The 14,719-nt window shown below is 47.9% G+C and overlaps 1 protein-coding gene and 1 non-coding gene across 5 annotated transcripts; both read left to right on the top strand.

Moving 5' to 3' along the window:
- The first annotated feature begins 4,760 nt into the window (after positions 1-4,760).
- On the top strand, positions 4,761-10,224 carry LOC123452978 (putative pentatricopeptide repeat-containing protein At5g43820). Of its 4 annotated transcripts, XM_045129728.1 has the most exons (4): positions 4,761-6,596; positions 7,305-7,701; positions 8,664-8,715; positions 9,563-10,224. In XM_045129728.1, the coding sequence occupies exon 1, from the start codon at positions 4,840-4,842 to the stop codon at positions 6,451-6,453; it is 1,614 nt and encodes a 537-aa protein (XP_044985663.1). In that variant the 5' UTR covers positions 4,761-4,839; the 3' UTR covers positions 6,454-6,596; positions 7,305-7,701; positions 8,664-8,715; positions 9,563-10,224. The 4 variants fall into 4 exon arrangements, with proteins under 4 accessions (XP_044985663.1, XP_044985661.1, XP_044985664.1 ...); XM_045129726.1 differs by lacking the exons at positions 8,664-8,715; positions 9,563-10,224 and having other exon boundaries at positions 4,761-6,561; positions 7,305-7,781; XM_045129729.1 differs by lacking the exons at positions 8,664-8,715; positions 9,563-10,224 and having other exon boundaries at positions 4,761-6,588; positions 7,305-7,781.
- Positions 9,139-9,234, top strand: LOC123400581. The gene has a single exon (XR_006610805.1). It is a non-coding gene; the product is annotated as a small nucleolar RNA snoR1 (small nucleolar RNA).
- Positions 10,225-14,719: the final 4,495 nt, after the last annotated feature.

The raw sequence follows: 14,719 nt of genomic DNA, 5'->3' as shown, positions 1-14,719 counted from the left end.
GCAAAATTCTAGCCATGCAAACCGATTGGGGTGGAGAGTATCAACATCTCAACACCTTCTTTGAGCGCATAGGCATTATCCACCATGTCTCCTGCCCTCATGCTCACCAACAGAACGGATCCGCTGAACGCAAACACCGACACATTGTCGAAGTAGGTCTTTCCCTCCTTGCTCATGCGTTCATGCCCTTGAAATTTTGGGATGAAGCCTTTACTACTGCTGTGTACCTTATTAACCGTGTCCCAAGCAAAGTCATCCATGACCAAACACCTCTTGAACGTCTCTTTGACATTAAACCCAACTACAATTTCCTTCGTATTCTTGGTTGTGCGGTTTGGCTAAATTTACGTCCTTTCAATAAGCACAAGCTTGAATTCCGGTCTAAGCAATGTGTTTTTATAGGGTGCATCTCGCTGCATAAAGGTTACAAATGTCTTGATGTGGCCTCTAGCAGGGTTTATGTGTCTCGTGATGTGGTGTTTGATGAGCAAATATTTCCCTTCTCGCAATTACATCCAAATGCTGGTGCCCAGCTTCGCAAAGAGCTTATTGTGCTGCCCTCACATCTCCTTCCACCATCCCTTCCCTCCCCACGCGGTGGAAATGATACTGATGCTAGCATGACAATGCCTCATACTACTACACTTGATCATATCTCAGCTGAAAGTGTGCAGGAAAACAGTGCAGAAATTGGTGTAGAAACGGCTGCCAACGACCGTGATTTTATGCTCTCCGACGGTGCAGAAAATCCGGCGGACTCCTCCTCGGGATCGGGCGCAGCAAGCAGATCCTCCTCGGGACTTGCGGCGCCAGGCGGGCCAGCGGCAGACGCGCTTTCTCCAGGATCTGCGGCGCCAGGCGGGCCAGCAGTCGGCGTTTTTCCTTCGGGATCCGGCGCGCCAGGGCCTGCCTCACTACGTGGCGCGCCCAACACGTCGCCAGGCGGGCGCACGGTTGACGGTTCCTCGGGCGCGGGGCTGGGTGCGGGGACAGGCGGGTCCCCCGCACGTGACGCTGCGCCAGCCTCGGCCCCCCAGACGCGGTCGTTGTCGGCCGTACCGACCGGCGCCAACTCCCACGCTGACGATTCTTGCGCCGACTCCTACGACGATCCCCATACAGCGCATGCCGCTGCTGATGCTGCTGACACCGCCGCCGCCGCCTCTCCACAGGATTTTTCCTCGGGATCCGGGTCTGCGTCGTCAAATCGTCTCCAACTGCAGCTCTCGCGCCCTGTGCCACCTCCACCTGCGCGTGCTCACACCAGGTCACAAGGTGGTGTCATCAAACCAAAGGTATATCACGATGGTTGCATTCGTTGGGGTTCTTTTTGTGCCACAGGTGAACCACAAAACGTGAAAGAAGCCCTTACCTCACCGAGGTGGAAAGAGGCAATGGATGAGGAATATGGTGCACTTATGCAAAACAAGACTTGGCGCCTAGTTCCTCCAGCTAGGGGCAAAAACATCATCGATTGCAAATGGGTGTACAAGGTAAAGAGGAAAGCTGATGGCAGTGTTGATAGGTACAAAGCACGCCTGGTTGCCAAAGGGTTTAAACAGAGGTATGGGATTGACTATGAGGACACATTTAGTCCTGTAGTTAAGGTTGCTACTATTAGGTTGATCCTTTCTGTTGCAGTCTCTCGAAATTGGTGCATGAGACAATTAGATGTGAAGAATGTGTTTTTGCATGGTGTTCTGGAAGAGGAAGTGTTCATGAGACAACCTCCTGGGTATGAGAGTTCTAACTCACCTGGACATGTGTGTAAACTTGAGAAGGCACTCTATGGGCTCAAGCAAGCACCTAGAGCTTGGTACTCACGGTTGTCCCCCAAATTGCAATCCCTTAGTTTTGCTCCATCGAGAGGAGATACCTCACTTTTCTTCTACCATAAGCATGCCGTTACTATTCTTATGCTAATCTATGTTGATGACATCATAGTTGCAAGCTCCTCTCCCCAAGCGGTTGAGGCTCTCTTAAAGGATCTTGGCAAGGAATTTGCACTCAAGGATCTTGGAGCTTTGCATTTCTTCCTTGACATTGAGGTAAAACAAGTACATAATGGAATTCTTTTGTCCCAAGAAAAGTATGTGCAAGAAATCCTTCAACGCATAGGGTTGATGGGCTGCAAACCCTCTCCCACACCACTGTCTACTTCTGAAAAACTGTCTCTTTATGATGGGGAAGTATTAGGAGCAGAGGATTCGGCAAAGTATAGAAGTATTGTAGGAGAATTACAATACTTGACTCTTACCAGGCCTGATATTTCATATTCAGTTAATAAAGTATGCCAGTTTTTGCATGCTCCCACTAGTGTGCATTGGACTGCAGTAAAAAGAATACTGAGATATCTGCAGGGAACAAAAAGTCATGGACTTAAGATTAGCAAAACTGATTCTATGCTAGTAAGTGCATTCTCAGATGCAGACTGGGCTGGATGTCCTGATGATAGGAGATCTACTGGGGGCTTTGCTGTGTTTCTTGGAGGTAACCTTGTTTCTTGGAGCGCTCGCAAGCAACCCACAGTTTCCAGGTCAAGCACTGAGGCTGAGTATAAATCCTTAGCAAATGCAACTGCTGAAATTATTTGGGTTCAGAACTTGTTGACTGAACTAGGTATACGCCATCCAAAGGCAGCCTCACTATGGTGTGATAACCTTGGAGCTACCTATATGTCTGCTAACCCTGTTTTTCATGCTAGAACAAAGCACATTGAGATTGATTATCATTTTGTTCGTGAAACGAGTGGTAGACAAGTTATTGAACATCAGGTTTGTACCAACTGGTGATCAAGTTGCAGATGGCTTCACTAAGCCACTCACCATTCGGCAGCTAGGAGCATTTAGAAACAATCTCAACTTGGATAGTTGTGATTGAGGGGGAGTGTTAAAAGGTGTAACATATATCCGTGAAATATAAACGGTATATGATTGTGTTCAAGTTAGCTGTTAGAGATATGACTTGTATAGCAATCCAACAATTAATCTTGTAGATCTTTGTAACTACCTGGCCGGTGGCCTATATTAACACGTAAAGCGCCCCTGCAAGACGCAAGCGTTTATCTCATATTTTCCACACTATCTCGTCTCTCCAACGTGCACTATAGCCTAATTGTTGCTGCAGCTCTAGAATATACTCCGAGGACACATTGTCAAAAGCTTTGGCGATGTCTAGCTTAAGCAGAAGGGCCAGTGTTTTCCGTCTATGTTGAGCCTTGACGGAATTTTGGATGTAGAGGAAGTTGTCATGAATACACTTAATTTGTTCGGAGGAATGCCGACTGAGACAGAGGGATCAGTGTGTCAATGACACATGCTAGTCGCATGGAAATCACTTTGGAGATTAGTTTGGCTATGGAGTGAACGAGACTGATCTGACTTGTAGTCGTTAATTGATGTCGTCCCATCTTTCTTGAGCAGTAAGGTGACGGTAGCGGAGTTTAGGACCCCAAAATTCCTACCAGCTAAGTTGTAGAACTGGCCAAAGGCCATCATGACGTCGTGTTTGATGATTGGCCAGCATGCTTGGAAGAAAGAGCCAGAATAGCCCTCCGGCCCTAGAGATCATTCCGCCGAGGAGGCCTTTATCGCGCGCCTCACTTCCTCCTCGATGAAAGGGTTGTCCAGCCCACCACCTTGAAGGCGAGGTAAGTCTAAAGCGCTCCAATGGATAGTGGCGCTGCGGCGCGCTGAAGTTCCAAGTAATGAGGAAAAGTGCTCATGGATCACCTTCTCCTTGTCTTCCTCTGCTTTTACTATCCCATCCGTCCCATGCAAGCTGTGGATGAGAGCCTTGCGTCTTCTATAGTTTTTTTGGCTTGGAAGAAAGTGGTTGGTGCGTCCCCAGCCCGCAGCCAGGTGATCCGGGAGGCCTGACGCTTCCGAGCATGGTCTAGTGCCGCAAGGCCTAGAATGCGTAGCTTTCGGAGTTTTAGAAGATGGAATTCTGCATCCGGAAGGACTCGACTTTCTTGGGAAATGTCGAAACGAAGAACTACTTCCGTGACCAAGTGCAGTTGAAGTTTTGCACCGCCAAAGAGGGGTTTGCTCCAAATCCTAAGGTCTCTGACGGCCCTACCCATCTTGGTATTCAGCCTTGCAAAAGCACACATGGGCGGCGTTGGACGATTCCAGGCGTTGTTAACTGTTTCCTGAAAGTGCGGGAAACGGTCCAGAACAATTTGAATTTAAATTTCGTCCGGACGCAAGGGTGCAGCCATCGCGGCAAGGAGTAGGGGGCAGTGGTGTGAGCAAGAAATAGTCTTGACGACTAGAAGTTGATTGAAATATGAAAAAAATAGAATTAGGATGAATATGCGGCAAGCGAATATGAATATGTTTTTGGTACATGTGCGAATATGAGGCAAGCGAGAAATAGTCTCGACGACTGGAAGTAGATTGAAATATGAAAAAAATTAGAATTAGGATGAATATTTTGGTACATGTGCGAAAATGTTTATGAAAATGATTAAAATGCTACTGAAAAAATTGGAATTTTCGTTTCTCAAATATGATGAGATGTTTGAATGGTTGAAATGATGCAAATGTTTTCTGAAGTTTTGATATTTGTATTAGATGATTTTTTTCTATTAAAATGTCACCGAGATAATTGGACGAATGTTTTCTGAAGTTTTGATTGTTGATCAATCTTGTTCGTCGATTCTTGATCCAATGGCAGGATTATTGACCGATCTCGTTCGTCAACTCTTGATCCGATGGATGTAATAAGTGGCTAATTCATGTCCAGGAGGAAATTCACCCTCTGCAAGGATAGCCCTGCCGCCGCTGCCGCTGCGGGCTGGTCGGCAGCCGGACCATTCCTCCGGTGTGCTTCCAAATGGCCCGCCGCCTTCTTCTCCGTCGTAGCCTCAGCAGCTATTCCACCTCCGCCGCCGACATGGTCGTCTCCTCCATCCGCCTCCTCTCCGCCACCAATCCCACCAAATCAGCCCCAACCCCGACTCCCCTTCACCCCGGTAACCCCAATCCTGATCCAGGAGCAGCTCCTCCCCACCCTCCTCCTCCCACCACAACCCTCCTCCTGTCCCCGGCGGACCGCCTCCGCGGGGTCTTCCTCCAGAAGCCCCCCGGCCGCGCCGCCCTCCACCGAGCCCTCTCCTCCACGGGCCTCGACGCCCTCTCCCCGGAGGTTCTGTCCGATGTGGTCAGCCGCGGCAACCTCAGCGGCTCCGCCACCGTCGACCTCCTCGACTGGGCCATCTGCAGCGCCAAGCTCCGTCCTTCCGTGCAGACCTGCAACATCGTCGTCAGGGCTCTGGGCAGGAGGAAGTTCTTCACCTCCGTCGAGCCTGCCCTGGAGGTAATGCGGAAAAATGGCGTCTTTCCGGACCTAACCACGCTGCAGATCATCATGGATACTCTTGTTGCCGCCAGGCAGGTCAACAAGGCCGTCCAAATGCTCGAGAGCGACCAATTTGGGATAGGAATCGAGAAAACTTGCCACAGAAAGGAGGCTTTCTCTGCTCTCATCGAATGCCTCTGCCGGAGGTCACACGTCGGTGTAGCCAGCTCACTCGTACAAGCCGCCCGTGGACAACCATTCCATCTTGATAAGCAAGTGTACAATGACGTGCTTGGCGGTTGGGCGAGGTTTGGGAGGGTTGATAAGTTGCAGCATTTCTGGGCAATGATGCTGGAGGATGGGCTAGTGCCAGATGATGTTTCGCATTGCCATCTTATCGAGGCATTGGGGAGGGCAGGACAGGCCGAGGAGGCACTCAGGGTGTTTGAGAAAATGGTGCAAGAGGGATACGGTCCAACTACAATGGCCTACAATGCACTTGTTTTCAATTTTATCTCAGTAGGGGATTTGGACAGGTCCATCAAGTATTACAAGGATATGGTGGACAATAATTGTCCTCCAAACAGTGACACATACTGCAAGATGATTAGAGCCCTTTTGAAAACACGCAGGGTGGCTGATGCACTTCAAATGTTTGATGACATGCTGGCTCAAGGAGTTCTGCCAGATACAGGCATAATTACATCATTCATCGAGCCACTTTGTACGTTTGGCCCCCCTCATGCTGCCTTGATGATCTACCAAAAGAGTAGGAAGGCTGGTTGTACGATATCGCTGAAAACATACAAGCTTCTGCTTGAAAGGCTTGCCAGGTTTGGGAAAAGTGGGACAGTGTTGAACATTTGGGAGGAGATGCAAGAGAGCGGGTATCCGTCCGATAAAGAAATATACGAGTTTATTGTAAATGGGCTTTGCAATGTGGGCAAGGTTGATGCTGCTGTTTTTGTGGTGGAGGAATCACTTAGGAAAGGCTTCTGTCTAGGGAGAGTTGTTTATAGCAAACTGAATGACAGGCTGCTGGAGATGGACAAAGTGGAGACTGCTTACAATTTGTCAAAGAAAATCAAACATGGACGCACACTTGCTAATTCACGCAACTATTGTCGTGCTAATGGTTGGCACTTGTGATTTGTGAACAGACTTGGTTGCTACGCAACTATTTGTTATGCTGATCAAAACAGTTCCGTATGTGTTTAAAAGTAGCCTCACTTGCATTCTGCGAAACAGTTGGCAAAGGTAAAACGCAAGTTTGGCTGGTGAAAGGTATAAGAGTATGTACTTATTCTTGAGTCTTGAGTGTCCATGTTTCTTACGTGTTTGGCTATTTCATGCATACCATGTTATCGTTTATATTTTGTACTTTTTTAGTTTTGGTGGGGTTATTCTGACTAAATCTTGTCTGATGAGTAGTGGATTAAGTAGCAGAAAGCTACATCACACAACGAGACAAATTAATCAAATCGGTGGAATAGAATGGATAGAAATGTACCGTTTTCGTGTGTCCTTCTGCTGCTCTAGAGAACTACAAACATCAGATGGGATCTGAAGTTTCAGAACTTGGGTTCCTCAGGGGAATGCAGAGAAACTATAAAAATAAATCTGTTGGATCTCAAATATCAGAACTTGGGTCCCTCTGGGAGTTGTAGAGAAAGTAGTCTGATGTATCCTTGAATATAACTGGACTTACAAGTTATAGAAAAACAGCATTACTTGAAAGTTGAACCGGTACTCCAGTAGGCCTGCCTTTAACTGAACTTGTTATATATGGCAAATCAAACTTCACATCTCCAGAATTCAGTTGTGCCAGTTATCCTGTTGCTGACTGCTTTTGTTTGACTGTTGTGAATTTTATAGTTTTTATTCAATCATAATTTAGTTTGTCACTAGCAAATTTCCCTTAGTGTTGTTCTCATTGTATATATGGCTTTGGTGTTACACTTTGTTCTGCACAGTGTAAGATTTTCAGTTCATTTTTGCAGGTTCTGTAGCTACCTATGCCTTTTGTCTCCACACAACGTAAGCTGCTCATTTTCATGAAGATGCTACCATGGATTTAGGGGATAACTCCCTAAGACTGTTGCTATCAGGTCTGTGGATTGATATATCACATGAGATCAAAGAAGGGAACTGGTTGACCAATTACATGAGAATAAAATGAAAAGGCAGGACATCTGGTTCCAGAAATGATAAAATCCGTGGGGCTTGCAACCATGTAATGAAATCCCATACCATAAATCCTCTGTGTTTCAATGTGATTTCTAGCAAAGAGTGGAGAGGATGAACTGCATATATTCTGTGTAGCAGCAATCTCGATAATCAATTGACACAAGATAACTACAGAGGTTCACTCAATGCTCAATAGATGATGCAATCAATGTATGTTCAGTCATTAGTTTCTTCCATGTTATCTAAAGCCTCGGGTATATGAAATGAAAACTACTTCCTCCATTCCTAAATATATGTCTTTTCAGAGATTCCACTATGAACTATATACAGATGTATATAGACATACTTTAGAGTGTAGGTTCACTCATTTTGCTCCCTATATAGTCCGTAGTAGAATCTCTAAAAAGACTTATATTTAGGAACGGAGGGAGTAGTTATTATTACTCGTAGGTCTGTGTATTTTCTGTTAGTTAAAATCTAAAGTTTTGCAGCTATGACAGGTACTAAATAAGCTATGGTCAACCAGTATGATTCAGTTGACCATGTCTGTTATCTTTTGATAATATTTGACAGGTTATGGGTTATAAATGCATATTCAGTTTTGATATCTATTAGCATTTGCAAGTTAGTGCCCTGCTAGCTAAATTCTGGTTAGTAATTGTCTGTGTCCGCCTTCCGCTGAAATTTGATTGTGTTTGGTTGGACTTAGACAGGTTTAGTTGTACTGCAACTGTATTGCATATTTGATATATTTATCCTTTTCCGAAGTTGAGTTGGTAAGTTTTCGTTAAGATGTTCAATGATATGCTGGTAAAAATTGATGCCGGAAGATGTGTATGGCTGTCAGAAAGAAGTCCATAGTGGAATTTTTAGATTTGGGGTTTTCAAATTTGAACCAAAATCTAACCCATACCTTTAGACTTTTTTGGAATTTTCGGAACATTTTGTCTGTGTGTTCCCTTTCACTCTTTGGGAACTTCTGACTTCAGAATGAACCTTTCCCCCTTTCCCCTTTTTTATGATGTATTTGTGCTGCTTAATTCCTGTATGTATGCATGTTTGTCCTATCAGGATTCTCTGTTTCTATAAACTAGTAGTTTCAGTTTGATCTGAATCTGGGTAAATTATATATATTGACAATTTGACATGTTCCACTTTCTGATCTGCAAAAGGTCTGCAACTTATCACATGGGACCATCTGATATTTGGATCCATCCATCAGAGGTATGCTTCAGTTAGTTTCCGCAGTTCGAGGTTTTCCTCCATGGATAGTATGGAAGTTTAGCCTTTGACTTATGTGTCTGGGTGTGTGCCATATAGCTGCATGCTTGACAATGGATACATGTGTTAGTGTGGATATTGGCCACATTAGAACGGCTCTTGAGGCCCCATTTAATTTTTGTTCATGTATCTATGCTCAGATTTGGTTAGTGTCTCATCTTTGGTATCAACTTGGAAGGCAAATTATTCATGGATATGATTCAGCATTTAACAATAGTTTCTTGACATCTTTATCAAAGACTATACTATGTTTGTAAAATGAACTATTGGATAATTGGATTTCTTGAATGCTTCTTTTACCAATATTGGGCTTTTATTCTTTGCTTGGATATCTTTGAGTATCTAGTGTTGTTAGTAAGGCGGCGACGTCTTGGTGAGCATTGCTTACTTCTGACACCTCTTGTATGAGACAGAACTTGCCCTGTTATCCCTTCCATGAGCAGATTAGCAACCCTCTGAGCTCTTGTTTATCATTGATCTAGTTATCCTGTTATTCCTTCCATTTTGTCGTGATGTAGTTCCTGTCCATGTTAAGATGGCCGTAATTTTTGCCAACAGTGGATATGCAGTTATGCACATGTCTCCTTTTTATAGCAGTACAGATTGTGAGGTAGAAACACCATCTTTTTGCTGTTTCTTTACCTTCTTTAATGTTTTCATGTGCTACTTATTTCTTGATGCTTGTGGGAGTGATTGAAGAACAAGCAAGTTGTTTATTTCCTGGAAGTCCTTTCAACTATTGTGTATATTCATATCCGAAAAATGAGGTTCTTTTCCAATTCATATACAGGAGGAAGGCACATTACAAAGATTTGGCTCCTTTCAGTTCTTTTACTTGTCCCAGTTTTGTTGGGATGCTACTGATTTGATACAAGAGCTAAGACCAGTCTACGATACACAAACTTGAAGTGTTCAGCAAATAATTTCTGCTGACTTGTTCAGGTCTAGCTTCACTGATCAATCAACGATATTACAGGAAGAAGAGAGGTAGCTAATTGGGCTGGGATTACAAGGCAGTCAGAAGGGGGACCGAGGGAAGGAGCCGGAGGTAGGAGAAGACATAAGCCACCGTGCCGATAGCCGTAATCCTAAGCGGATGCCTCGTCCGTCGCCTCGGCCCTCTCATACTTGTAATTGCCGCAGCAACGAGCTGGATGGGCCTAGCCCATCACTACCAGCCCATGATAGAAAGGGGGCTGACATGTTTTGAGAGACATTGTTGTCCTCGAGATATTTATGCCGAGCCAGTTTATTTAGATTAAGCTATCATGTTACCTGGTGCATTTTGATCATTTTTTGTTTCAGAGACCTGTGAGGAAATTTTGCCGAAAATAATCTCCATGTACTGTCAAAGCAATGCCCTGTGAAGTATTTTTGGTTGAGAAGTTCTATTTCTACCAAATTATGTAAACTATGCTTGGCAATGTCAGACAATTTATTTTGATCAAGCTATTCTGAGATGCCTTTTTGATTTTTGGTTATGTCAGATGTGAGGGAATGTTACCATAAAGTTTCTGGCCTTGATGGATATGTCCAGCAAGTTCTTTGTCTTGTATGTAGATACCGTGGAGCATGTACCTTCTCTGTGTTCTTGTTGCCCATGTAGAGCAGGTTCCCAAACAACAATTAATATACAGGCAAGTTATGTTGAAAAATCGTGACATCATTTGAGTAAAACAGAAAACTAAGTTACGTCCTGAATCCTCTGCTGATTATTCCAAGCTGCCAGCAAAAAAATGTCCTCTGCAGAAAAATCCTCTGCAGCTTATTCCAACCCTGAAATTTACATACACAGCAAAACTAACCTTTTGTAGAGCTCACCATGCACAGGGGGTTGATGCTTACAGTTACAGGCATGTGAGCACAAATTTCTTGTTTGCGCAAAAGGTAGCACATCATATATAACTGTAACTGTAAAAAGAGCAAATAATCTGAAGACTGGCTAAAAGGTTGACATAACAATAGAATCTCCTCCTTTTTTTCAAGGGAAAGCTATATTGATTCTCAAATATACAGTTTCATTACATCATCTACTTAGATGAGAAACAATAAAGTCCGGATGATCTCCTGTCCTACAACTACAAGCCTGGGATGGGATCCCTCAGACATTGGCAGCTAACAAATGGGCTACAATATCACTCACTCCCTTTAGCTTATGAGACAGCGCCCTTTGCTTCTGCAGTCGCTGCCGATCGAGTTAACTTTCGACGACGGCGGGCATGCTCCTGACGTCGTCCATGGCGACGCGCACCGTTCGGAGGGGGTCGTCGCGGGGGAAGTTGCCGTCGTAGATCACTTCGACGTAGCCATCGTCGTCTGCTGCGTCGGAGACGACGCGGGCGCCGAGCCAGAGCACGAGGCAGTGCCCCGTCGGCAGGATCCCGGCGCGCGTGCGCACCTTCACCGCCATCCCCTTCTTCACCCAGATCGACGAAGGGCGCGGCCGGGTCGCTATGGTTGGCATGGTCTTGATGCACTCTGCTCCGGTGGTGGTGTCAGCTCCGCTTGAAGCCGGCGGGATCGACGCGGATCGGCGCGTCGTGCCGGTGCACCTCTTCGCAGCCTGTCCCAGCGGCACAGAGGAGATCTCCTTGGCGGCGGCGCTGGTTCCCTTGGCCGCGCCGGCAAGCTGCTGCTTCTTGTCGGCCACCGCGACCGGCGCGTGCTGCAGGATCGACGCGGACGACGGCTTCTTCTGGATCGAAGCGGAAGCGGAACTGTGCTGCGCAGACGACTTCTTGGCGATCCCTCCTTTGGGCGCGGTCCCGGCGCCGGCGAGCTTCCTGCGCCGCTGGAGCTCGCGGCGGATCGCGCACAGCCCCGAGGAAGAGCTCTTCGCCATGAGAGCCGGCATGGATTGGTCTTTGCCTCTTTGGTGCCTGGTGATTGCGGTTGCGGAGGAGGAGGGGAGTCGATCGGCGAGAAGAAGATCAAGATGAGAAGAGGGGAGACGCTATGCTATGCCATTTATCAACCCAGCGTGAGGCGGCGGCGGGAAGGAGAGCTCGCCTCGGCGTCGGAGTGGGAAGGATGCGTAGGAGCTAAGCTGCAGCCTGTAGGGTGATCGAAGCCGAATTGGCGGGGAAGACGACTTACTACCGGATTCGATTTTTGAAATCTGGATGGATCCGACTGTACATATGTGGATCGCATGCGTGGTCACGACATTTCAGCCGTATGGCAAATTGGAGAGGGAAACGATTCGGCACGGCGCGCCGGCTGAACATTCCGTCTGGTCCCACGCGCGTCGTGCGATCTCGCGCGTGGACCCTCTCTTTCTTTTGTGCCGCGAGGCGTTATTTTTTGTTGTAACTGTTTTTTCACTACCGACATGATTTTTGCTGCAAACGTTGGTGATTGTTGCTACATTTTGTCCACTAAAAAGCAGTGTTTTAAATAGCGGGGGGCCTCTAAGGGGCTGTTTGGTTCCTAGCCACACCTTACCACACTTTGCCACAACTTATCTTAGACAAATTTGACCAAGTAAGGTGGGTGTTTGGTTCTACCCACACCTAAGGCAAGCATTTTTTAATGAGTACTCAACCCCACATGTCATAGACATAAAAAGTGTGGCAAGATTCCCTTAGGCAAGCGAATGTGTGGCCAACAATTTGAGCAACTCAAGTAAGGCAAGTGTGGCAAAAATAATATGGTAAGATATGGCAAAGATAGTCACAATCCAAACAACCCCTAAATCAGCTATAGCGGGCTATAGCGGCATATTTGTACATGATACCATTTAGCGGCACCCTGTTGAAAAGGCTATAGTGAGGCTATAGCCTGGCTATAGCGGGCTATTTAAAACTATGCTAAAAAGTTGCATCCAAGTTTAGTTGCAACCCGAGTTTGTCGATTTTTTTGCTACAATCGTGTTAATTTTTGCTACAACCGGTATCATTTTTTTGCTGCAACCGTTCACTAAAAAAGTTGCATATACGTTCGTCAGAGTTGCAAACCGAGTTCACCGGATTGTTTTGCTACAACTCACATTTTGTTTTGCTACCATGCATCATCAGTGTGGTTTTTTTTGCTATGACCATGTTGATATTTTTTGCTACAACCATATTTTTGATGCATCAATGTTGAAATTTGCTGCATCGTAGCCGAAGTTTGCTGCATCGACAATTTTTTGTTGCATGGACAAATCTAATGGTGCAGCCCGCGTGCAGCCCATGGATCGGGCAGCCCGCGTGCGGCCGGCCGAAAGATTCGGCCGGTGCGCCGGCGCAGAGCAGTGCCCAATTGGCAATGTACACTGCACGCCACCCTCCCCCCTTGTCTCCGCCGCCACGGCGTCGCACCCCTGCTTCTTCAAGCCATTTCTGTCGGGCCTTGGGGACTGGGGTACCCAGGCCCATCTGCCTGCGGCCAAAGACGCGGCGTGCGGCGCGGCTCTGGATGGCCCGTCATCAGATTTCACGAGCGGGGCCCTCGCGAGGATGCCCCCGCCTCATGAAGCGTGTGGCAGCGGGCGTTCGAAGGAACTGCGCGTTGCCTCCTCGGGAAGGCAGCCCCCGAGTTTGCTCTCGAGGCCTTCGCGAGGCGGGATAACCATGAGTGACCCGACGGAGCCGCCCGGTCCAGTACTGTCGCGTTGGGGGGGGGAAGCGTTGCACCAGGCGGTGCCAACAGGAGTGCCAGCACGCGCATGTGAGGAGGCTTTCCTTTTTTGTGTTAAGGGAGCAGGGCCACCGCCGGTTCCCAAAGCAACCTATAAAGCTTTCCTCTTCGGTGCAAGAAGATGAGGACCAGGGGCTCGCCAGGACTGAGGTTATCCCCGGGCCCGCCAGTGCGTCACGATAGGAAGCTTTTGGAGGCGAATACCATTTTAGTCAGGGTAGGACGCAGTCCTGTCCCCTTTCGAAATGGACGTTGTGGTAACCCTTTCCGTCGGGTGTGTTCTCGGAGGGAGAGGACCGGGGCCGATATAAGAGAGGGGAAACCGCCGCCATAGTGGGGGACGAACAAATGAGTTAGCAAGAACACACCATTGTATTCTCCTTCATCCTCAACTGATAAAAAAACAAGCAGGATGAGGGTCTTACACCGCGAGGTGGCCCGTAACTAGGTAAACTGTCGTGTCCACTGTTCCTCTTCCATAACCTCGAATACTCCGAAGTGTCTCCATGAGGTTGCGGTGTAGAGCAGAGGAGGAGAGCCTGCGCACCATAGAGTTAACCTCTTGGGGCCCTAGAACCCCGATTCCGACATTTGGCGCATCAGGTAAGGGTGTGTCGTTGCTCTCCTGCCCAGGCTCGACTCCAGCTTCGCCGACCCCATGGTGGACGTCCGCTGCACGCATGCGGAGCGTCGGGTAGTTCCGCCACCTGGGCCATACCCGAGGGCCATGGCGGTCGCCTCCATCCGGACGGCGCCGAGCCGGAAGCTCCCGCTGACCCCATAGCCTGCGGTCAACAAATCTCTTCCTCACCCTCCTCTGCACACAAAGGTGGCTGCGTTGCCCCAGCGTTCCCCACTCGGAAGGTTCGCGCCGCCGGGCTCGTCGCCGCCCCTGGGGCACCCCCAGGACCATGCTCGGTGGCGTGCATCCTCGGTGGGGCCCATGCCCCCTCTGATGGCTACCACTCCAAGCCATCCTTCCACCGGGCGCACGCCGCTGGTCCGCGCCATCGCCCGATTTTGCGTGACGAGATATCACCTTCGATGCGAGGGACAATCCCAGTTCTACGGCCGCCGCGGGGTGCACACCCTATGTTGTGCACCCCCACTATCACCAACGTTGCGGTTACCAGGACCCTCATTGACGAAGGTGCTGGGGTTAACGTTATGTCCATCGCCACCTCCCAGACGCTCTATGTACCCGGCGACCTGCTGAGGCCCACTAGGCCCTTCTTCGGGGTGGCTGGCGGGATCACGAGCCCCCTAGGGTAGGTACACCTGCCCGTCACGCACCGCAACTATCACACCGAGCTCGTCGACTTCGATG

Source organism: Hordeum vulgare, chromosome 5H (assembly GCF_904849725.1).
Source record: "Hordeum vulgare subsp. vulgare chromosome 5H, MorexV3_pseudomolecules_assembly, whole genome shotgun sequence".
NCBI classification, from domain to species: Eukaryota; Viridiplantae; Streptophyta; class Magnoliopsida; order Poales; family Poaceae; genus Hordeum; species Hordeum vulgare.
This window is presented reverse-complemented; position numbering and strand designations above follow the sequence as displayed.